At 37.6% G+C, this 24,799-nt stretch overlaps 1 protein-coding gene and 2 long non-coding RNA genes across 3 annotated transcripts; all 3 read left to right on the forward strand.

Annotated features, from left to right (window-relative positions):
* The first annotated feature begins 685 nt into the window (after positions 1-685).
* On the forward strand, positions 686-9,995 carry LOC110861383 (exportin-1-like). The gene is given in 17 exon segments (XM_022110488.2): positions 686-874; positions 941-1,293; positions 1,375-1,849; positions 2,151-2,224; positions 2,931-3,159; positions 3,589-3,939; positions 4,451-4,833; positions 5,270-5,449; positions 5,451-5,565; positions 6,236-6,530; positions 6,878-7,092; positions 7,158-7,295; positions 7,716-8,153; positions 8,571-8,757; positions 8,760-8,884; positions 9,531-9,722; positions 9,796-9,995. Coding segments are annotated over 17 exon segments (4,056 nt in total). The 3' UTR covers positions 9,913-9,995.
* A 2,082-nt stretch (positions 9,996-12,077) lies between these two features.
* Positions 12,078-14,503, forward strand: LOC118433111. The gene is made up of 3 exons (XR_004833185.1): positions 12,078-12,154; positions 12,232-12,611; positions 14,340-14,503. It is a non-coding gene; the product is annotated as an uncharacterized LOC118433111 (long non-coding RNA).
* An 82-nt stretch (positions 14,504-14,585) lies between these two features.
* Positions 14,586-17,495, forward strand: LOC118433097. The gene is made up of 7 exons (XR_004833176.1): positions 14,586-14,745; positions 14,839-15,087; positions 15,792-15,842; positions 16,075-16,117; positions 16,233-16,303; positions 16,379-16,408; positions 16,496-17,495. It is a non-coding gene; the product is annotated as an uncharacterized LOC118433097 (long non-coding RNA).
* Positions 17,496-24,799: the final 7,304 nt, after the last annotated feature.

The following is a 24,799-nucleotide window of genomic DNA, read 5'->3' on the forward strand; positions in this document are numbered from 1 at the left end:
TTAGCTTTTTCGAAATAATGTATGTACAATGATTTCTTGGAAAGAACCATAATAAAACTTATTACGAAAAATACAATTTAATATTTAAAAAAGTATGTATTAGATAGAATGAGTAGACTGACAAACTTTGGTGCCGGTATGTCCCCCGCTTGTTTAGTGACCACTGATTACGTCGGAGATGAAAAATGGAAAACACTTTTTAAGTTAAAATTATAACAACCGATTTTGAGAAATGCGTTCTCAATTTTTTCTTGAATACAACATATACGTATACAATATCTAATCAAATGTCACCTGTTTTTATAACGCTGCAAGTTTTTTTTTTCACTATGGCATTACTTCAAAACATTGTAGAGATTTTAAAGCACTTAAATTTTTTAATCATTGTAATCTAAATTTAGCATTTTGAAGATTAAGACGTCAATTATTTATTTAACCCGTTGAGGACCAAGTACACATATTTGTGTACTTTTTTGCTTTCCCTTGGGGACCAACTACACATATTTGTGTACTTTTTTGCTTTCCGTAAAGGACCAACTACACATATTTGTGTAGTTTTTTTCCGTTACGTTAGGGACCGACTACACATATTTGTGTAGTATGGAAGAATTTTTCAAAATGACCAAACACCCACATGCAGACGAGTCATACATAATTTTCTTCGTTCATCTGCATCACAAATAAAATGTTTTCAATCACATTCGCAAATTCGGGGGTGGTGGAGGCGGAGGAAATAGAAGAACCAGGTGAGGAACTCGGTGACTTTGTTCCAGCGTGGGTCGAGGAAGGTGTTGAGGACAATGATGGCGAAGAAGAGGAAATACTGCAGTTTGACCCCATCGATGACAACGATGAAGAGCCAGTTGCTAACTTTGTAAGTGTTTGTTTTCAATCATTTCCTATTAGATAATTTTATTTACGTGTGTGTTCCAATGCTCAGGACCATATAGCGTGGGAGGGCGATCACGAGTATTTTTTTCCCGAGGCGTCGGAATTCGAGGATCCTGAGACATTCGTACGCGATGTGGAAATCAATGGGACGTCAACACCATACTCGATTCTTAGAAAATTCATGACGGATGAAGTTATTGGGCAAATTATTCATCAGACCAACTTGTACGCACTACAGAGAAAAATACCCCAATGGAAAAACGTAACGGTGGCAGAGTTTTGGAACTTCTTGGCGCTACACGTACTGACTGGAGTTGTGCAGAAGCCATCACTGAAAGATTATTGGAGTACGAACGTGCTGATTGCCACACACTACTTTGGTGAAATCATGAGTAGGAATAGGTATGTACTAATGTACGAATAATTGCATTGTCTGTAAAACTAAACTGTGCAGTATTTATAGTATATTTATATTATCCTCAGATTCATGCAAATCTTGCGTGGATTGCACTTTGTCAATATGGAGGACCCTGATTTGGACACAACCAACCGATTTCACAAGTTGGGGACAATCCTACCCGATATTGTGAACAATTTCAGAAGAGCGGTCAATCCTGGAGAGTTTCTGACACTCGACGAAGAACTGATGCCATTCAGGGGGAGGTTAAGTTTCAGACAGTATAATCCGAAAAAAAGAGGACGATTTGGAATCGAGTCGTTTTTACTCATGGATGCAGAGAAAAAATACGTGCTCGACATTTTGCCATATCAAGGTCGGAGTACTCCCATCTTCGATCAAGCGTGGATCGCTGCTTATGGCTTTGGCGGTGCTACAGATCTTACATTGTTAAGAAAAGGATATTTCCATAAACATCATCGTCTTGTGTTGGACAATTACTTTCAGTCTCCTACTCTTGCAAAAGTTCTCGTGAGACTTCAAGTCTTTGTTCTTGGAACTGTAAGGAAGAACAGAAAATTTATGCCCCGATTTGTTGACCCAATAGTCCTTTATAGTTTCGCACACAACAGTGAAGTCGGTGACGTACATACGCTCAACACAATACCATTTTGGTGACGTAACTACACAATTGCTAAAATTAAATTGGTTATTTAGCAACAACTCACTGATAAAATTCTGGTCCCCAAAGGAAAGCAAATTTCAACTATTTCAGTCACAAAGGGGTTAAAATAGACTTCACCCCGAAAATTTTGGAAATTTTAATATATTTGCATAGTAAACTTTGATAATTTTTGGAAAGTTATTTCCGGAACAATTTCTTACTTTCGTGATAAAAGAAATGTTCATCGCTTCGCAGGAAGACGCAAAGTTCAGGTAACGCCAAAATCAGTAACTTAGTTAAAAGAAGTAAATTAATTGAAAATTCAGGCGGCCAGAATCTTGGAAAATTTGTCCTATTTTTCATAAATATTCAAGCATATATTTGGTACTTGTCATAAATAAAAGATCCCCAAATGGAAACTCTAGTTTGGGACTGAAAGCATTGCTAAATTTTGACTTTTGTAATTATAATTAAACCAAAATCTCGGTATTCAGGCCAACTTAAAATCGGCGCCAAATTTTTTTCGTCGGCGGCGGCGGCGGCGGCGCGCCGAGAATTTTTCCCGGCGGCGGCGGCGCGTAAAATAGTATCGGCGTCGGCGGCGTCGGCGGCGTATGGTCGGCGGCGTCGACCTCTGATTCACTATCTCATAAAAAATTGGACCGTCAGGTTTCTGAAATTGGGCGAAAGATTCATACTTATAGATATTTGATAGGAAACTGAACTACCATTGTCCATTACAAAATATGCTTAATTTTAGTTCTTCCGATGAAGTTTCTTTCATTACCAATTTACAATTGCAATTTCCCCAAGGTAAGCGCAATTCCACTTTAATTAAGTTATTTGATTAAGCAAATTCATATAAATTAATACAGTAGCATTCTGTATTGTAGCAAACGTACACAAATACCATTAATTTTTTTTCATTTGTGCCCTTTACATTTTCGGAAAAAATGAGATCTGCGTTACGTGACACAGGGGGAGGGGGGTATTAGTCTTGCGTTACACTAGTGTGACAGAGGGGGGGGAGGGGTCTGAAAAAGGTCGATTTTTGCGTTACATAATTTATGAACGGCCCCCGAGGGCGCAGTGCGACGGGATTAAGAAGTTTATTGTCGCCCTCATCATCAAGACGAGTTCGGCGCCGGGCGCGCTGCAAGGCGACGAGAAGGTTTATCTTAACAAGCTGAATGTCATATTGGTTCAGGTAAGGAGGCAATTAATTAGTTAATTTGGCTTATTTTTAACGAAATTTTGAAGGCAAAATTTACTTTTAATGTAAATTTCTAAACGACTGAGTAATTAATTCATGCCAATAAGTTGTAGGTACTTGAAAAATTAGTCTTTGGAAGGTTTTGGAGGCAAAATATCAATTTTTTTGCATATGTTTGAACCCTAATTAATTAATTTCTTAATCATTCCACTTTTAATTCACCTAATATTTTAAAAATTCATAATTTTACATAAGTTTGAATGTAAATTAATTAATTTCTTGGAGATTTATGTCCACTTCAAATTAATTCATGCATTTATGCTAATCTTTTAAGTCAAAATTCTCCTGCCTGGAAGCAAAGTTTCCAAAGTTTTTTTACGAATTTGCAAACTAATTAACTAAATGCTAATTAATTTTGTCCAGATCTTAAAGCGAGAATGGCCCAAAAACTGGTCCACCTTCATTCCCGATATTGTCGGCGCCTCGAAAACCAACGAATCGCTGTGTCAAAACAACAAGACGATTTTAAAACTCCTCTCAGAAGAAGTATTCGACTTCTCATCCGGTCAGATGGTGCAGGCGAAGGTGGAAAAGTTGAAGGACACGATGCACTCCGAATTCTCCGAAATTTTCAACCTTTGTCAATTCGTTATGGAAAATACGACCAGTCCCCAGCTTATCTTGGCCACGCTGGAAACACTGTTACGATTTCTTAACTGGATCCCGTTAGAGTATGTGTTCGAGACGGAGCTAATCAACGTACTGACGGGGAAGGTGGGTAATTAATTACCTAATTAATCTCCTCATTAATAATTTACTAAATCAGGTAATTAATCTCCTTTTAACTAATTAATTAACTCCGCCCTTCAATAATAGATAAAACGCTACGCAACGTTAGTCAACTAATCGATTAATTCCCTCGTTAATTAATTATATAACTTGTCTTTTATGAGCCCACTTTATCTACTTGTTTATTAATTAATCGATTAATTCCGTTGCTAATTAACTAATCACTTAATCCCCTCCGTAATTAATTATTTAACTACTCAATTTATGCGACCACGTCATTCCTTACTTGATAATTAACTAATTGATTAATCCCCCCAACTTTTAACTAATTAATTCCCTCCCCTTTTGTCTACTAATTATCCTCTCGTTCAACAATCAACCAATTGTATTGAATTTAAAATAGACTAATCAATAATCCATTTAATCCTCCCGCTCAGTAATTGATGATTTAACTACCAATTTATAAAGTACTAATTAATTACTAATTAATTTCCAGTTCCTCGCCGTCCCCCCGTTTCGCAACGCAACGTTGAAATGTCTTACGGAAATCGCCCCCCTCACGACGCCTTTTACGGAATATTGCCCCACCAAATTTCTCCAGCTATTCAGCCAAACACTGTCCCAGTTGAAGGTCATGATCCCACTTCCGATCAATATCCGCGACGCCTTCTCCCGCGGTGGGGACGATGAGCAGCAATTCATTCAAAATCTGGCCCTGTTTTTATCCACATTTCTGAAAAAGCATGAAAGTCTCGTGGGAAGATACGCTCCAGACTTGCTGTTCAAAGGGTTACAGTATCTCGCCCTGATTTCGGAGGTGGATGATGTAGAAATTTTGAAGATCTGACAGTTTGCGGAGGTGAGAAAGACGACATTTCTGTGCAATTTTTTTCCAATAACTTTGCGAATCTTGTAAAGTTAGAGAAATTAAGTCGGGCAAATTTTGGACGAAATTTCTCCCACTGATTTTATTGAAGACAAATTTTTTAATCCAACAATTTTTGTGAAGTATTTTTTAATTGTTTAATATGCACGACTTTTTATATGCAAATTTGATCTGAATAACTGCAAATTTTGCAAAGTTAGATAATTTAGGCTGAATTTTGAGGTAATTCGTTGATAATTTGTAAAATACGAACCTTTTGCAAAACAATTTTACAAGCTTTTACAAAATAAATAGACGCCTAAGTAAATTTATGAGCTAATTGTCCTGCGAAATATGTGTAACATTTTGTAAATGTTTGTAAATTTACAGAATTTACAATGCTACGCGAGTTGTGTCATTATTTTAATGAACATTGTGGCTTTTTTACAGCGAAATCTTCTTCTGCTCCCATTCCAACCGGAACATCTTCTACGGCCCGCTCCTCTCTATGGTGCGATACGTCCTCATCAGCCGGATGGTGAAACCGGAAGAAATCCTCGTCGTGGAGAACGAGAATGGCGAAGTGGTCCGGGAATTCATGCGGGACACGGATTCCATCACTTTATACAGAAAGAAAGCTGATCTCCTTGACCCACCTGGACTGCACCGACACGGTTAAAAGTATGATGGAAAGGTTAAAGAATCAGGTCAACGGGAGAGAGTGGAGTCCCCAAAATTTAAACACGGTGAGGCTATTTTAATTTAGTTGGGGTAGTAGGAAATGTAAATTACTGGATGACTCAAAATGATATATAAAAATCAGCACAATTATCAGCTCTGGAAATTTATCTTAAAATTTTGGACCATAAATTGGTAGGTACAGGAAGTAGATGTCAATTTTTTAATATGTATGCACTCCAGATGTTGGAAGTTTTTGAAGAAGGAGTTTAAGAGGCTTAACTAACTCACCGTTATTCTTTTATTCAAGTCACTAACTACAAATCGGGGGTTCAGAATTTTAAAATAAATTCCTAGAGCCAAAAAAAGATTAAAAATGTGTCAATTTTGGTGATGAACTGATGAATTATCGATTCCTTCCTACGTTACGTTAACACGATCGATTTGCCCTTCTGTAATAATGATAAGTCTCGAACGAATTAGTTTTTTTAGCTGTATTTGAATTTTCATATCAAAATTTTGAACTGGTAAAAAGTAGGTCAAAGGGTCACAGCGCGATGTCGTAGCTTCAAAATTTTGATGCATATCGAAATCCAAGATATTAAATCAATGCATAATTTTCAGCAATTAGCTTTCCCTACTTTATTAAATCTGTTGCTGAATTTTATTAATTTAAAAAAGGACGGAATCTAAATATGTAGAAATAACTAAACTAATTATTCCTTCATGTATTTCCAGCTCTGCTGGGCAATCGGCTCCATTTCGGGCGCAATGAATGACAACGACGAGTTGCCCTTCATCCTCAACGTGATGGAGGACTTGTTCGTGTTGTCGTCGCAGAAGAAGAAGGTGAAGGACGCGAAGGGCGTGGTCAGGTTCAAAATCGCGTTCATGTACCTGGTCTCCCAAAACCTCCAGTTTCTCCGGGCGCATCCCAGATTTCTGATAATTTTTGTCAAGCTCTTGTTCGACAATATGCACCTGACCCAGGAAGGCGTGCAGGACATGGCGTGTGACACCCTGGTCAAAATTGGTAATTGTTCTGATTAATTAATCATTAATTTAAGGAGGAACTAATTAATGAGGCAAATTCACACAGTCCTTGGTATTAAGTTGTAAAATCCGTAAATTTACAAACTATTACACCATTTTTCAAAGATTTCCAAGAAAAATTAGCTTGCAAATTTGTCTTAATGAAAAAAATGGAGGATAAAATTTCGTTATTTTTTTGAGACCGGGTTTTCATAACTGAATAGATTGATTTTCCTCTTCGGAATATTTGTAAAATTTTGCAAAATTTACTGAATTTACAGTTCGACAGTGTTACCAAGGTCAAGGTCTGTGTGAATTGCTTAAACGAATTCACAATTAATTATCCAGGTCAACTCTGTTCACATCTCTTCGTGACTGTTCAAAACGGGGAGCATCGTCCCTTCATCGAGGAAATTTTGACGAGATTGCCGACCATAATTTGCGACCTGACGCCGGGACAGGTGCAAACGTTTTATGAAGCGGTGGGCCACATGATCTCGGGAGAGGAGGACAATTTAGTGCGGGATAATTTTATCGAGAGGTTGATGGCGTTGCCGAATACGGTGAGGGTTGTAAAATTATAAATTGATAATTCGGGGTAAATCATAATTAATTGAATTTTTGACAGGCTTGGGATTCAATTATGAGTCAGGCCGCCAAGAATGTTGAGGTCCTCGAGGAGATTGATTTCGTACAGCAGTTGGGATGCATTTTAGAGACGAATGTTCGAGCGGCCAAGTCGTTAGGGCATGTTTACGTTGGCCAGGTAAATTTAAGTAGCTGTCACGGGAATTTTTGCAATTGTGTAAACTTTGTAAAACTAGAAATTTACATGAACTGGGAATCTGTAAATATGCAGTTTGCAAACCGTGCCAATTTTACGTTAAGTAACCTATTTACTTCCTATTTGTCGTTACAATGTACGTGCGTACACTTTTTTAAATTCACAATATTTATAATCATAAATTGGACACTCTGAGTTTGTCAATTTAAAGTTCAATCAATCAGTTATTAATTAATTATTTTGTATTCTTCTCTAAATAGTTTGTTAATTAAGTAATTATTGTTCTATTTTCCAAGTCAACTCGCTTAAAATTTGTATTGTTATGTAAACTTTGTAAAATTCATAATTTCTGCTTCAATAACTAAATAATATATTTATGTATTTCTGTTACGTAATTTCCAGCTCGGCCGGATCTACCTCGACATGTTAGACGTTTACAAAGTCACGTCTGACAACATCACATCCGCCATCGCCGCCACGTACGGCGAGTCCGTCACGAAGCAGCCGCTCATCAAAGGGATGCGCGTCGTGAAGAAGGAAAGTCTCAAACTGATTTCGACCTGGATCAGACGCTCGGAAAATCCAGAACTGCTTCTCGACCACCTCATCCCCGCCTTGTTGAACGCCGTCCTGCTCGACTACCAGGTCTGTTCCGTCCCCGCGGCACGCGAACCGGAAGTGCTCACCACGATGGCGGCAATCGTGAACAAATTGGAGGCCGCTATTACGCCACAAGTACCCAAGATATTTGACGCCGTGTTCCAATGCACGCTCGGCATGATTACGAAAGACTTTCAAGAGTTTCCAGACCATCGGGTGGGATTCTTTGAAATGGTGCAGGTATTGAAATTTAGTGGGGGTGTCAGTAAATATTTTCGTAAAAACTGGTTTTCATTTTTTTTACAAGTAAAATTTTAAGGGTCTCCATTTTCTGAATTTGATGCAAGAATTGTAATTTTTTCTCAAAATAATGTCAAATTTATTGTAAATAGAGGATTTTATTTAAAAATCGGTAAAATTTGGTAAAAAATGAAACCAGAAAATCGAAAACCGGTATTGCGAAAATTCTAAAACTTCCCCTCTCAGATTTTATGAACCAGTTTGGGTAAAGTTTTAAATGCCATTTTTTAAAGAAAAGCGAAACCGGTTTTACTAAAATACGGGCAAATCGATAACTCATTTTTCTAAAATTTTCGGAACCAATTTTTTAAAAACCCTACACTTTCAAATGTCCTAATTTAATCAACTGTTTTTTAGGCCGTGACGACCCACTGTTTCTCCGCCTACTTGACCATCCCGCCATCCCAATTCAAACTGGTGCTCGACTCGATAATATGGGCGGTAAAACATACCATGCGTACCGTCTCGGGTATCGGATTGGATATCTTGTACACCCTTCTGCAGAAGATATCAGTCCAACCGGTCGAAATTTCTCGATCCTTCCACGAACGTATTTTCTGGATATTCTGGAGCACGTGCTGTCCATCGTGACGGACTCCTCGCACGTGGGCGCCCTCGCCATGCACGCCACCATCTTGGCGTACCTCTTCTCCATCGTGGAAATGGGGCTCGTTCATGTGTCTGCAGCTGAGGGTTCATTACTTCAATTTATAATTACACTCTTAAAAATTATGTTACCCTTTTGAGTAGGAAATGCACTCGGAATTATAAATTAAGTAAAGTATGCTAAATCTAGAGTAGCCATTAACCTAATCAAACGTAAAGGTTGCCTTAGGATTTAGTAATACTAAATTAGTATTGTTAGTTTTAGTATTACTTAACCTATGACTCGATAAGTCACCACCAAAATTGTCAAAACCGACCCAGTTTTAATCATTTCTCAGCTCGGGGAATTTATTTTAAAATTCTAACTTGATTGACAGAACTGTAGTGAGGTTTTAAACTAACCCCAGTTTCGATGAGTTCTATTCAATTTTTCTGGAGACTGTTTAAACTTGAGTTATTTCCAGAAACTTTCAAAATCTGGAGTGTATTTTTTTTAAATTGACAATAACTTCCTGTACAAGTGTGTCGCTCAGAAGTTTAAAATAAATTCCCAGAGCAGAGAAATGATTAAAAATGTGTTGATTTTGACGATTTTGGAAATGATTCATCGAATTCTACGTCAATATAATTGGTGGGCGCAGTTAAATTCAAAACGGTAACATCGTTTTTAAAACTACAATTTCTTTTCTTAATTATTTTCTAATTGCTGAGTACTTATTTTCTGTAGGTATCAGCGGCGGCGTCGCCGGGATGGTGCTGACCCGCATGATTGATCTCCTTAAGCGTGAATTTCCCCACTTGACGGACAACCAGGTCAAGATCAAGGTGCAAGGAATGTTCTCTCTTAATCAAGACGTGACCCGATTTAGGGACCATCTGAACGATTTCTTGGTCCAGATTAAGGTGAGTTTTTTATTATATTATTTAAATTGTGCAAATTTGTACAAATTTTGAAACTAATTGTTTCCACTTTTAGGAAATTACCGGAGATGACGAGTCCGACCTTTATTTAGAGGAGCGTGAAGCAACATTGCAGAAAATTGAGGCGGAAAAGGGTCCATTTTACATGGCGGAGAATGGAGAATGGTATTAAATCCAGAAGAGGACATTCCTAACTAATTAACATATTATATTTGACAATTTAAGAATTTACATATTTATTATTTACTTTTTGACCCCTCGTTAATTTAATTTTTTTAACTAAATTTAAGTATGACAAATTCCTACGAATTAATTAAGTTAGTTAGTTAGTTAAAAGTAAATAAGTGTTTTCCTAATTAATTTTGACCTCGTTTGACTAAATTTGAGAAACTAATGAATATAAACCGAATTGAAAGAATACCTAACATTTTTGAACATTTTTTTACTTACTAATGAAGTACACTTAAAATTTACGAACTTCCTAAAACCTAAAATTTTGATTTATTTAAGAAACATTTATTAAGTACATTTTACAAAATTTACTTAAGAAATGAACCCTAACCCTGACGAAGATGAAGAAATTTTACACATTTTTTTTAGAAAATTACGCAATTTTTTTACAATAAACCTAACCTGGCCAAAATTTGGTCTTGAATTTGTTGTCCCCTGTTCGGCGTGGTGGCCCATTCCCAGGCGGAGGAAGCCCACGATTGCCGGCGGGGGGCTGTGGTGGGAGGTATTTTGGCCTGTAAAGTCCGCCCGTGACGTTAATTCGGTGGATGAGATAGCCGCTCCTGGTTGGGCGGGGGCGTGGCGTGGATAAGTCGGGGTAGTCGAAGGTGTTGAAATAACGGGGCAGCTTATCAGTGTCGCGACTGGGTGGGTATGTCCAGGGCGGGCATTCCGGAAGTTTGAGCAGGGTCGCGCCACGGTAAGCGGATTGAGGGATGTCCCTGGCTTGGGGGTACATTTGGGCAAAAATCCGCCTAGATAAAATAAAATAGGGGCAAATTTTTGAAAAAAAGTCGATAATAAATACATTACTTAATTAATTTCGGGTTAAAAGTCGAAGGTGGCATCACAAAGAAATTAACGCGTTCTGTCGTATTCCTTAAAATTAAGATAACCCAAAAATCAAAAGCCGTCCCTTTTTAGCCCGAACCAGGGCTTATGTAATCGTCATGTCCGTCCGTCTGTCCGTCTGTCTTTCGATAACTCTCGAACGAGTTGACCGATTTGGACCAAATTTGGTACAGACATGTATCTGGGCAATGCAACGACCGAGTTCGAGGATGGGTTCGATCAGAAAAGTTTTGAACCGGTAGGGGTCATATAAGTGGGTGGGGTATTATGCACCAAAATTTCAAAATTGTGATAGAAAGCTGAAATTTGGCATAGATAAAAATTCGACTCAGTTTTAATTTGTAAATTCATACATAATAAACCTTAGTCAATTTAGGGGAAATTTTGTCCCAAAATAAGTTGAGGTAAAAGAATTTGAGAGGAAGAATGAACTGAACTGATGGAAAAATAAAATTCTGGAGAATTTGGTGGTATTTTTAGACATCAGTCATTCATCATCCAGGAAATAATTAATCCATAAACTAATGTCTTTCATTAACTAAGCCGGAAGCACCAAAGGTGAACGGAATGAAAGCCAATTTTGAGATAAAGCGAGGACGACAGACTGCATATTTTGCTTATCTACATACTTACCTGGACTCAGGATGTGAGCTTATCTCACCGTAATAAATTTACACTGTTAGAAATCCGGTATAGTCACGCAGGTATTGATTTCTCGGTATTAAAGTTGCTACCGCTTGGTATTAAAATTATACCGGTGAGTAAAAATTTGATACCGATATTGTAAAACTTTAATACCGGGTTATTACCACACGGTATTATTTATCAATACCACGTTGGTAGAGTCATATATGAATACCACCTGGTATTATTTTAATACTGGATTTCTAAGAGTGTATGAATTGAAAATGTCATCCAAAACTAGACATAAATCTCATTATTTTTGCTCATTTTTAATCAATGTACGATAAGCGACACTCATGACGACGATGAAAGCACATCAGAAAAATAATTTTCGAAGAAAATTAGCATTTTTCATGAAAAAACTTGCATGAAATTTCAACACGTGCTCTTTCTCTCTCTCCTCCCGTTCAGCCCTGCCCGGCAGACCGCGCTGATTGAAATTTTTCTCTCAAACTTATTCCGTCTCCATTTCAAGTTCAACTTCAAAGTGGTAAATGTCAAATTTTACCTTTTAATTATTTTTGAGAACTATTTCAAAGTTTATTAGTTATTTTGACAGACCAGGGGGGATTGGCGATAGAAAACGAAGTGGAGCGAGCCGACTCATTATAAAATTTTCCGTCTAAAATCATCGGAATCTTTCTGGAGTAATGATTAGAAACCTAAATTAAACATAATAGAAACGTTAATTAATTATATTAATTATTCTAATTTCTTTCTAAAGCGAATCTACCGTCAAAATCGTTTTATTTGGATCAGATTACCGTCATGTTTAAGGAACAACTTTACTCGAGCGTTCTTTCATTTGTGAGTCGATCTCGTTATATAAATTCCTTCGTTTTTTTGTTTTAGTTAATTAATTAATTATCCCGTACTTAAATTTGTAGGCAAGTGTGGCCTTGAACTTGGGAGAACGGTATCCCGAACATGTCAGCGAGGCGCAGCGGGTCACTCTCCTCATCCTTTGCGGGGATTCGGCCTACTTTACGCAGGACTACGCCCGGGCAGAATCCTATTATCGGAAGGCCCTCGACCTTCACAAGTCGGTGTCGAAAGGGCCAACGCCAAAGGAGGAGGAGGGCATCCCGGCAGAAGACAGCAATGGTTCGTTCATTCATTTTTTATACCTGTTCGCTTTCATTCATTCATTTGACTGATAATGAAATGATATATACCTAGTACTCGCAGAAGAACTGTTACAAGAACAAGTCATCGTAGCGATCCCAGCATATCGAATTTTGAAAAAATAAGTACATCACTGAAAAGCCAGTGAAATTCTGTATAGGAAACATAATTCACTTTTTAAAATTTCAATTTTATAAGGCTTGACGAGCCCGGAGTCTTGCTATCCACCACTCGACAGAAGTACGTACGCGTTCCAGGGGAGATTGGCCCCATATCGTGACGACAGAATTTTTTATGGATTCCAAACTTGTGTGGGGTCTAGCACATACATCCAGCTAAAGTTTGAAAAATATGCCATAGTCCAGCAGGTTGAGGTTCGGCGACAATGAATTTTTTTCTCGATCCGAATTGGAGTCAGGAATTTCGGATTTTAGCCACCCAATTATTATTTTCCCCTCATGAGCTTGACCTTAGTACTGTTTGAATGCCACGTCGCTATTTTTGAATAGGTAATGGTCCAGTGGTTCCACAATTCGTTCGAAAATTTCAAAAAATAATTTCCGACACGAAATTTCACCCCGTTGGTAAGAAAAATCACTTTTTTCACGCAGTCCAATTTAGGTCCAATAAAAAAATCACAGAAGCAGGATGGTGGATCCGATCAAAATTTTTGAAATTTTTATGAATAGCCTAGACCAGTGGAGTGCAAACACGGTATTTTTTCTATTTTATTTGGCCTCAACCATAAAGGGGGCACACCTGTTGAAAATATCCGTTTTTATTTTTCACGTGCGTACCGCACGATCAGCTCCCACGTTCTGATGTGTCTGTTTTTACTTGGCGTGTAGTTAGGAAGTGTTTCTCCTCATATCTTGAAGGCATAAGTCTAAAGTTCAGTTTAAGGCCCCGAGACTCAATTATACTTGATCCGTTCATTTACGAGGGAAATTTTCTTAGGGCTCGGCATGGATTCGGACAAATCCAGGTTTTCGCGCCTTGGTGAATTTTTGGTGACATTTTTAACCGTTCCCGTCCACTTAATTTTCGGTCTTTGACACTGCCAGTGTCACTGCACCATTTTATGGTACGGTCGACCACCTTGCAATTAATTCCGATTTTTATTGAACAATTAGAAAATGTCGAATTTTCTTGTTGGCTCAAATGTTGCTGAAAAATTTTAACACGCTATGTTTGGCGATCTATCATATTGGCACCTTGGGTCACAAAAGTTTTCGAAACATGGTTTCTGACGGACAATTGCATGGGGAATTCAATAAAAAATAGTACAACTTTCTAAAAAATTGCGTTGCCTGCTTAATTTACCCGGGAAATCTTGTAACAGTTCTTAAGCGAGTACTAGGTAGTGAATGAAAATGAGTGTCGTAACATATGAATGAAAATGAAGGAAAGACTCCGTCATTTAAAGTGAATGACTGTGAATTAAAGGATCGTCATCGGGCAAAGTAAGAAATAAAGTCTGATGAAGTGAAATGAATGACAATCTTCACTCACAAGTCGGGATGACTGACTTTTGAAGGAAAACTTAACTTGTTGGACAGGTTTTGACAGTTGTTTTTGTCAGGAATTTGAAATGCGAAATTGATACTTTGCAACTTTGCTTGTGGAAAAGTTGCAAATTTTTCTGTGAATTTTAATTTTCGCAAAAATGTCTTGATCACGATGACATGTTTTTTTATCTTCTTGCAGACGTCAAGTCCAAGCTGCACCTTTGCCTGATGCAGTGTAAAAAAACAGAAGAAGCGCTCCACATGCTCCAAAATATCTCCGCCAAGGCGCGCGCGGTCCGGACGAACATGGCGCTGGGAAAGTTGTACATGCAATATGGGATGGAGCGCGTGGCCACTACGTTTTTCAAGGAAGGAACTTAATAGGTCATACGTTTGATATGTCTATTTATCAATAATAATTTATTTATTTGTACAGAGGGTGCAACACAGGGCGTAAGGATCACGTCTCCTTCTTTGGTTCGTGTTGATCTTTGTTCTTGGAGGATTGGATTTGGCGCAAGGCAACGAGATAGCCCTTAACAGCACTGTCAACGTCTGGTCCAAAACCGTTATTGACTTGATTTTCTTCGCCAAAGCGAATTTTGGTGAGTCCTCTTATCCATAAGTATTCCACACATTGAGAGACGGACAAATTAAATTATACATTGTTCTGTAATGAAATGTGTTGATTATTTTAGTCCTTCCGGTGCTATTCATCACTGTTTAGTGGCCCACCGTTTGATCCCAGATAGGATGAAAAAGAATGACGCAAAACTGATAAACGACACTAAAAGATCTGCCAAACTACACGTAAATTTAAGGAATAATAATGTTCACACATAGTTCTATTTTAGCAAGCCCTGTCTAATTTTAAGTCATACATACGGGCACGATTCGCGAGAGACCAGTCGTACCGGGACGTTTTACTCAAAACTACAGTCCTTGTGGTAAGTGACAGTGACTTTATTCAATTTTGGCATTATTTTGTTGGGTATGAACATATAAATATAACGGGAGAAGAGGTGAAATCCATTTTGGTGCCGTTGGAGGCTGGTTACATATTTCATGGTTTAAGTATTTTTATTTCTTTGTGGCAAGGAGAAGGGACTGAAGCGATTTCGAAATACAGATTATTATGCACCCCTCGTGCAATTGCCGACACGGCGCCTAGCTAGGAAGACACTCGTATTTTAAAATGTTTGTGTGTCGTATCGTAATGCCAAATTTTTGCTCAACGGAATTAAGATAATGTTTTGAGTTTCGATATATTCGATATATTTGAAAGGGATGCAGCATTGTGTAAACAGATTTAGAATTACTTCATTGACGTTGTTTCCTTTGAAAAAGATCTTTTCAATAATTGATTAATTAAATCGCAACCAAAGTCACAATATTCAACTTTTAAATCAAATTACAATTTGATATAAAACTTAAAATGACAGTATCGTGATTTGTAAGCCTTTGAATTGTCTCGGAAAAACAGTAAATGATTACATATCTTCACAAATATGTAGATGCATATAATTATGATTTATAATATGAATTTTGCACATGGTTGTAAATTTCAAAGTCTATAGAACTCAATTATATGTATGTACTTGGTTACAAAAATGCAATTAAATAATTACTTAATGTCCAATTTTTCCAATAGAAAGCTGTGACTGAACTAACAGACAATTTCACTCTTGCGGGAAACGGAGATGTAAGTTTTGATCCATTATTTTATACATATAAATTATAATTAGTGATTGGTATTTATAAATATCGACCCACGCCGCTAAAATTCATCTAATTTTAACCAAGAACCTAGAAAAATTTATCATGAATATAATCACGAATTACTATGAAATGAGCAGTAATATTGAGACGCTCATGTAATATGCTCGAGTTTTTCTTTAATCTCTTAATTATCTCTTTTAATTGATCCCACACAGGAGCTGAAACGTACGAAAGTAGCTGCGCGGATGTTCCAGTCTGGTAAATAGCTGGCTAATTGTGCTTGGCAGTGCATCTATACCTCATTTTATTATTATCAATTCGTCAATAATTTGAATTATTCATATCTGAACCCCGTGTCGTTTACTTTAACCAGAGTACAAGGACTATTTACACAAGATTCCACTCGATGATCTGTTTAAGAGTCTCAACTCTAAGCAAACTACGGTGAGGAGATGCTCTGATTATGTTTGGTATTCAGTTTAATGTCTATGAATAATTTAATGTGGAAATAATTGGTAGGGTTTGACTCAAGCCGCGGCGATAATCGTGGTAAGCGCAAATTCTGGTAGAATTGATGGTTTGTGTGGACACGTATCAGATTGATGGTATCACTTTAACTTCTTATTTCATTTTAAGACGGTCCTAAAGAAGTAACACCGCCCCCAGCGTGGGCAAGAATAATTCCCAAGATATTCTGTGTGTCCACTATTCAACTCTTGGTACGCTAATTTCGGAAGTTTTTTATGGAATTTTGATGAATGAGCAAAGAAATACCGTCCCGTTGAATTCTGATTTTGCAATATCCTCGATCTTGAATATTATCCCTTTCATGATGCACTAATTTACATTTTACGTCACATCCAGAAATTTACAATAGTTCCTTAAATTTTCCTTATGTATGTATAAGTAATGCAGGGTGCATTAAAAAGTGTGACTTTAAAAGGCTAACTGAACCAAAATTATCAAAACTAGTAGGATCAAGCGAGCTCCTCTCTTGTTCCAAATTAATTAAATTAATCTAATTCCATCATCCATCACACAAGATCTCAGTGATCGACGCACAACTACACCGTGCTTTCATAATCTCTGACGCCAAATATCTTGAAGAAGTACAGCATGTCACAACCCACCTCCTGAGCAACAACTACCCAAACTCCCTCATAAAATCCCGAATTAAACGGATACGATCCCGAATTAGAGACGAAAATGAACAAAACGATAAACCACGCATGATTCTACCATATATGGGTCCTGTTACTCATCACCTGACAAGTTATATCAGGAGAAAATTAGATTGTGACTTTAGCTATATTCCAGGGACAAAAATATGAAACCAAATATGCTCACACAAACAGAACGAACCTCCCTCCAAAATTGGAATTTATCAAATCCCATGCGACTGCAGTTCAACATACATTGGAGAAACATCCCGTCCTATGGAAGAAAGGATTAAAGAACATGAACGAGATCTAGCAAAGAAAAACACTAAATCTGCAATTGCAACCCACATAGTAGAGAATCCTGGTCACAGGATTCAAATCGAGTCAGCAACTCTGATTCATCGGGAGGAGCGATATTTCCACCGGAGATTTAAAGAGGGATTGCTGATCAGAAACACCAGAAATAAATTAAATCGAGATTCAGGTATGGAAATAAACCCCATTTGGACATCCCTACTCCTGCCCCTAGCACCAACGCTTATACGCCCAACTACAATCCCGGTTACCCAGCGACCTCAATGATGTCAACAACTTTTCATCTCGTCTGATTTTGAAAATATTATCTTTTATGAAATTATTCCTATAATTTTCTCATGTACAATTTTACACCTGAAGAAGGGGACAGTTGATCCCTGAAAGCTTGTGAATAAATCACATCAAAACGTCATCCATACGATCTGTTAATTCTACCTTAAATTAATCTAATCAGACCGTCTCCTCCACATCTTGTGGACAAAACAATTATTTCTAAATTATGGACTACTCCGTCCTATGTCTACTAATGTTGAGTCATGTTCCTGTTAGCTAGCCAAGAGCTCGACTCAATTAAATATTCATATAGATTTATAAAGATACAGACATTTCATACCTGTGTCGTTGATCAACCTACACTGGGCTGGAATGTCACAGATTGTTATGATTGTTTAAAATATACAAATGATTAAATATCTTCCGTAAATAATTCCTTTCCATATGTATGTACTTCTAAATTTTCATAGCCTTTATCAACGCATTCTCAATGTATTACTACTTTCATCTATGTCAATTAACACCACCCCCTCTGGGATTTGCAGCAAGTATCATTTCAGACTCCCCAATTACTGAGTCCAAATATAAAATCCAGAAATATCACAAGAACGATTTCTACCATCCAGATGTACATCGTGTATATGATGGATTTCAGTTGCTTCGTTGCCTCACATTTCTTGTTCATTTCTTCCGCCCTTAAATCCTGTTAGAAGAGTAAACAAATTCATGTTAGCTTTGGTAATACGACAGTTATCGTATTTAAATACGAAGTGGTTTACTCCTCCTTCTGAAGTTGAGTTCTTATCGCCGTGTGAGCCACACACTTTTTGAATGTACATTCCAAAAGTCGTGTTCTTCGTTGGTCCAGACCCCTTCTGAAATCTTACAGACTCCGCAGCTCCTATCCAAACTGTTCCCAATGCACCAGCACAGACGGCAAGTACAAGTACACACTAAATAATTTCAAACTAGGGTTGCTACTAGTATCGTAGAAATTTATTAGACCCTTGTAAACAACTTTCATACAGATTTCGCATAATTTCTCGGATATCATAGTTTAAAAAATTATCATTTACGAACATGCTTAAGTAAAGGTAAACAACATTACCCTGAAACCGTGTTTGAACTTTAGCTGGGATCCTTGAACGTTCCTGAAGATTATGAAGCTTGATACCAAAATCACAATTCCACAATTTGAAAAGAGTAAAACGAATGACCAAATATTTCCAGTCTCCGAAAGATTCAATTTTGGACTGATTGTTGACTTCCAAATAATGCTATACGTAATAATAACTGCAATAGCTGAAATCTAATCACAAAGTTTTAAATTTAAAAACTGGGTTGATTCTGTTTACTGATTACAATTTTAGGCTTACAAGAAGAATTATGTACAAAACCAAATTGGTTCTTCTTATAAATTTCAGAATTGGATTTGGTACTAGGTCCTGGTTATAATCCAAAACAGCAGTGACGGGATGTACTCTGGTCAATTTGGAAGTTTGTAAAAGTTCCCCACCATCATAATAGGGTTGTTCCATTCTCAAGGACTAAATTCCCAATAAATCAATGATGTTGGTTTCAAGACTTTGTGTAGAATTTTCCTAAATACATGTTTAAAAGCAAATAGAATAGAATTTTCGAATATTAAACTTAGGAACCCAGGTTTATCGTCGGCCAAAAAACAATCTTTTCGTGATGCGTGTCACACGCGATATGCTTTTACATAGATATTATTTTGCCATTAGCAATGCATACGTTTCTTAAATGAGTTTCCTAAAATTTTCATGGCAGCTCAGAATGTGATATGTAAGGTTATGTATTGGTTGCAATTAAAGGAAATTTTCCTACGTCCGAGTACAACCAACGATTCTTATGCAAAACATAAATTATCGGGGCATTTATAAGTAATTCTAGACAATTTCCTTCTCTGCGAGGCTGCAAATTCATTTCCTGCTAAAATGGGCTGGTTTCTCTCATTTATTTTCTTATTGTTGGACCCGATGTATTCATAATATTACTGGTTTCAGTCAATGTGTTACGACCTGGTTCTAATTATTTCACATCAATAGTTTAACGGGTTAGAGTCATCAGTTTCTTTGTAAATATCGCATCACAATAGGCTTTGCAAAATATATCTTCACGGCAATGCTTTAGATAATTTCAAGCAGTTTGAAACAGTTTCACCGGGTGTAAAAACTAATCCAGCTAATTTTTAGAAGCTCCAAATGCTGTTTGCGAATCGAATCTTGAAACGATCAGACGCACGGCGCCATTGTACCAAGCTTAGGCTTAGTAAGAAATCAACTTTACCGTGAGTTACTACCGAGGGAATAGCGACAACTCTAGCTTCACAGTATTAGTCGATAATCCAGATTAGTCTCATGCTTAAAGTAATGAGAAGGCGACTATGAAGACTTTTAACATTCTAACTGAAGAATTGATAAAAAAAGAGAAATCAATTCAGGAATAAAGAGACTAACAATGCGATGGTGTGAAGTGTAACCCTCCGAATTGGTTGACATTTTAAAATTATGTGGTCCAAGTCAATACAATCAACGTTTCTTAAGGCAGTTTGTGCGATGGTTGGAATTTGTCAAAATATATGAGGTCAAAGTGGAAAAAATGGACGATTTTTACCAAGCGGAGGAAGCAAACCCCACTCCCGTTCCATTCAAAGGGAAAAATTGATAATTTTTCGACTTTGACCTCATATATTTTGACAAATTCCAACCATCGGACAAACTGCCTCAAGAAACGTTGATTGTATTGACTTGGACCACATAATTTTAAAATTTCAACCAATTCGGAGGGTTACACTTCACACCATCGCATTGTAAGTTGAAATGAAAACGTGTTTTTGGCGCATATGTAATAGGACAGCCGCATATATAACTTCATCTATATAATGATTTATTGAAAGTATCTTCTGGATATGTGTACACCATCCGTTAACTTATTTATCGATTGAATCATTTGACTGGACAAGTATTATTTTAAATCCAAGCTAAAATGTTTCCGATGCACTACCTCGTAATCATTTTGCAAACTACGGTAACATCAGTGTTGAGCATGGATAAACTCCACGTCGGTAATTTTGGCTACTTTGGTAACTGCGTAATCAAATTCTTGAGATTAGGTAATGATTTGAAATACATCGACCTAACAGAGCACCTTATCCATGTCAACGATCCAGCCAACTTGATCTACACCGTAAATGGGCGGTCCAACTTTTCAAACTTCTCTGTAGAAGACGACAAGAGGACATTAGATTTTAAATTCTATGAAATATGTACGATCACAGTTTTCGTTAAATTTGGCACTGATGACAATGAATTTGTCAGTAAATACTTATTTTTTACCCGTGACGCACACAGAAGTTTGGCACATTCCGTATTTATTCTAATTTCCCAAAGACCACAGCAATACCTATCCTTCGCAAAAACCTTCTTCGGTTACTATGCGCCGCTCAGAATTTTCGCAATTGATATAAAGCTTAATTCGCGAATCCCAAGTTCATTCTTTCCACTCGAAACAGAATGGTTCTTTCTTTGTCGCCTTTGCAAGAATATCTTTGCTCCCGTAAACTACACCCCAATGATTAAGACGTTAGCAAATAAGGTTTTTCAGGTGCATGGGTGGCGGAGCGACGTTTCCATTGCGGCACACCTGCCAGCACTGTTTATACCAGGTGGGATTTGTGCCCGAGGGCAATACTACATTGCCCCACACGGGATAGTCTGTCCCTCCGCTGAGCGGGTGTTTTGGATGATAAGCGGCATTTTAAACGTCACGTTTGTCCAAGTTCCTAACACACTTACTCATCAGTGGGGGTATTTTCACCAAGATCTACGATTAAATATATACAATTATCACCATGTGAATGCACTAAACTCGTTCCGATATTCCGGATATCACGCGATATACTGTAACTTCAATGTTTGGTCGGAAAATACTGATTTGGCCGTTTGGGTGTCACCATTTACGCAAGAGGTGTACTTGGGTTGCATATTAATAGTCTCGGCTGTAGCGATCTTCAGAATTTTCAGTGATTCACTCAAACCTGAGAAAATTTGGGTCAATTTTGAGTTAATGCGAAGCATGGGAGAGGCAATGTTTACAATTTGTTCGTCGTTTGTTAGACAAACCTTAATGAGGAAGTATGTTTCAAAATGGATTTTTGTGTCCATGCTGTTCACAAGCTTTATGCTAATCGCACAGTATGAATTCTATTTGACGACTAACCTTGTAATTCCACCACGTTATCAGATATTTCGCACTATGAGTGAGTTTTTTGCTAACGGTTATACCCTTGTTTACGAGTCGGAGGAAGGTGAAAACATGATGTCGGTTCGAATTCAATTACAGGAAGAATTTGTTCAGAAGTCCTTGGGCAAATTTCCGCATGATAAAACAATAGTTATAAGGTATGTAATAATGAGCCAGTATACTGGAATAATTATTGCAATACTTTTATTTCAGAAAATGATCCGTACCTATATATTTTGACAAAATATGCCAAGCAGGTCTTTTGTCCGGCATTTTTCAACAAATTCAAATTTTTATCCTGTCAAGTTGATTATAACGTAGCGCGCAAATTTGAATTTATATGCTTGGCAGGGTAAAATAGCTAGTTCAGATCGGTACTAATAACGCTGAGTTCTATCGCACCTAAACGGGTTGTACATCATATCAAGTTTAGTACCGTTCAGTTCAAATTTGATAATGCATTTAATTCATTTAATTACCAGGAACGACTGGGAAAAATTGATTTCCTATGTTCGGAAACAAAGCCCAAGGAACGCCATCCTAACTGAAGCTAAGACTAAGGCATTTGTTTACCATCTTGAAATACAACATAACCGCTTGGAAGGAAAGTATGAATGCCTCTTGATTTACGATATTGCCCTAAACGACGGCTGGTTTGCCATTGCGGAGAACATGTTGAGAGTTGAGATGGGCCAGAGTATCAAGGCCCTGGACCAGGGGGGATTTACAAATCTGTGGGATGGCGAAATAATGCACTTCGTCAGGTTGAAGGCGATGCAATTAGCCCGGATGAGAGTAGCGTCGCCATACATATCTACCAATACACTGTCATCCTTCTTTTACGTTTCTGGAATATCCTTAATTATGTTTGGAATCATATTTATGGCAGAGGCAACCATCTGCAAAAAAGGGCGAAGGCGAAGGAGGATCGACTTGAGGAATCTTACATTTACCTACTCAGGATTTCTCAAGTCTTACAATTGCTTTGGCAATAAAATAGGAAAGCGTAAGATGAGAAGGAATAAATGCATCGGTGACTTTAATCACCCTTAAACAATGACGTTGGAGTGCGTCTAACATGGTACAGAGTCGATTCTATCAAAAAACCTTCGCTGTCTCACTTATTGTTAATGGGCATGGGAAGAAGCATCAAATGTTACAAAAGGTTACTATTAAAACGGGCAAGATTCCATTAAAATTTCCCCATTCCACATAAGCGGGATCTCAATTTCATGACTTTTTGTCATGCAAACGTTTAAACTCAGGCACGTTTAAACACGTTTAAACACGTTTAAACGTTTAAACGCGGAGCGATCCTACTTCTAAATTCGTTCTTTCATTTACAATGGAGGTCTCCCAACGTATTCTCACAGATTTGGACCAAATTAGCGTCAATCGATCACAAATATAATTAGTATGAAATTTGCAAATGGAACTATCTGCCAATGCGCAGGTTTTGCAAAGATATTTGCATTTAAAAGAAGGAAAAACGCGCCCAAGGGCTAAACATTTTTTTATTTTCCAAATTTGCTGCCCGTGTTTCGCGCTTTTTATGCAAATATTTCCGTCAAACCTGTGCATTGGCAGATAGTTCCATTTGCAAAGTCAGTAGTAATTATATTTGTTATTGATTGACGCTAATTTGGTCCAAATCTGTGAGCATACGTTGGGAGACCTCCATTGTTAGGTAAGCAATATCGTAACTCGTAATTTACACAGGTGGAAACCTACTTTCAATTGGGAAGCAACCCATGTTCAGGCCAGATTATTTTTGCACTATTCTAGTCTGAGAGAATAGCTGTTTAGAAAGAAGCATTTTTTGCGGCACTTGCGTAGTTTCAGAAGTGTTGCGAGGTGTGAAAATTGGCACACAAATTCGCGGTACGATTTGCTGAATTTTTTGCATCCACACAAGTTCCCATGGTCGCAGTAAATTTTATTATTAAAGGGTGGCTTTTTCGAATGAAAATTAAATATATACGGGCTGAACATGACTCGTGTCCCCATTGTTAGGATATGCACATTACATTAAACTATTAGTAACAACAACACTAATAAATTTATTTTCAACAGGACAAAAGTTCAAGATAGTATTGGAGCGCATCAAATAAACCTATCTATTTGTGCTCAGTTTGTAGTAGTTTTTCGCTATTAAAAACAGTTTAAATTTTGAAAACGTCTATATATTACGTCATCATTTTAGCGGGAGGGTGGTTTAGATCTTCAGGTTTCCCATGGTAAAATTCCCCTATCACATAATTAAAACGTTGGGTGGGTGGGTGCTAAAATCGAAAAGTTTTGCTGACGCAATACACGGATTGCCCCTTTTGGTAATTTTTACTTTTTAATAAGTATGTAGACTTGATTCGATTATCCGTCTTTTATAGAATAGATTTAAAGTAGTTAAACCTACTCAAAATCGGAGATCGTACAAGTTTAAGAAGCGCTTTCCATGTTTGATGGTTGACATAGTCGCTGGGCGCATCGCTTTGAGCTTAGTGTCCTGCGTCTTTAGTCAGAGACACTGATATGGAGGGAAACAAGTTCTTAAGATTCAAGCCGCCGCCGATTCTGGCATCGGCGTCGACAACTGAATGGGAAAGTAGCTAAAGGTTCTAATATATATAATACTAAATGATTGAATGCATATAGAGTTTGAAAATTCGCGAGCAGCTACACGGCAAAAACGCCCGTCGGTATTTAAGTACGGACGTACCAAAAATCGCATTGCGAGCGATCCGTACTTAACACTCAGTACATTTACACTCGTTTGAAGTGTGATTGTACTTCGGTTAAGTGGGGACCGCTCGCAATGCGTTTTTCGTGCATCCGTACATAAATCCCGACGGGCGTTTTTTGCCGTGTAGGGGCGCATGAAAAGTTTGCCCACCCTTGGATGTCGGGCAGTTTAGGCACTGCCTACACT

The sequence above is a fragment of the Folsomia candida genome, unplaced genomic scaffold (genome assembly GCF_002217175.1).
Source record: "Folsomia candida strain VU population unplaced genomic scaffold, ASM221717v1 Fcan01_Sc041, whole genome shotgun sequence".
Taxonomy (NCBI): Eukaryota; Metazoa; Arthropoda; class Collembola; order Entomobryomorpha; family Isotomidae; genus Folsomia; species Folsomia candida.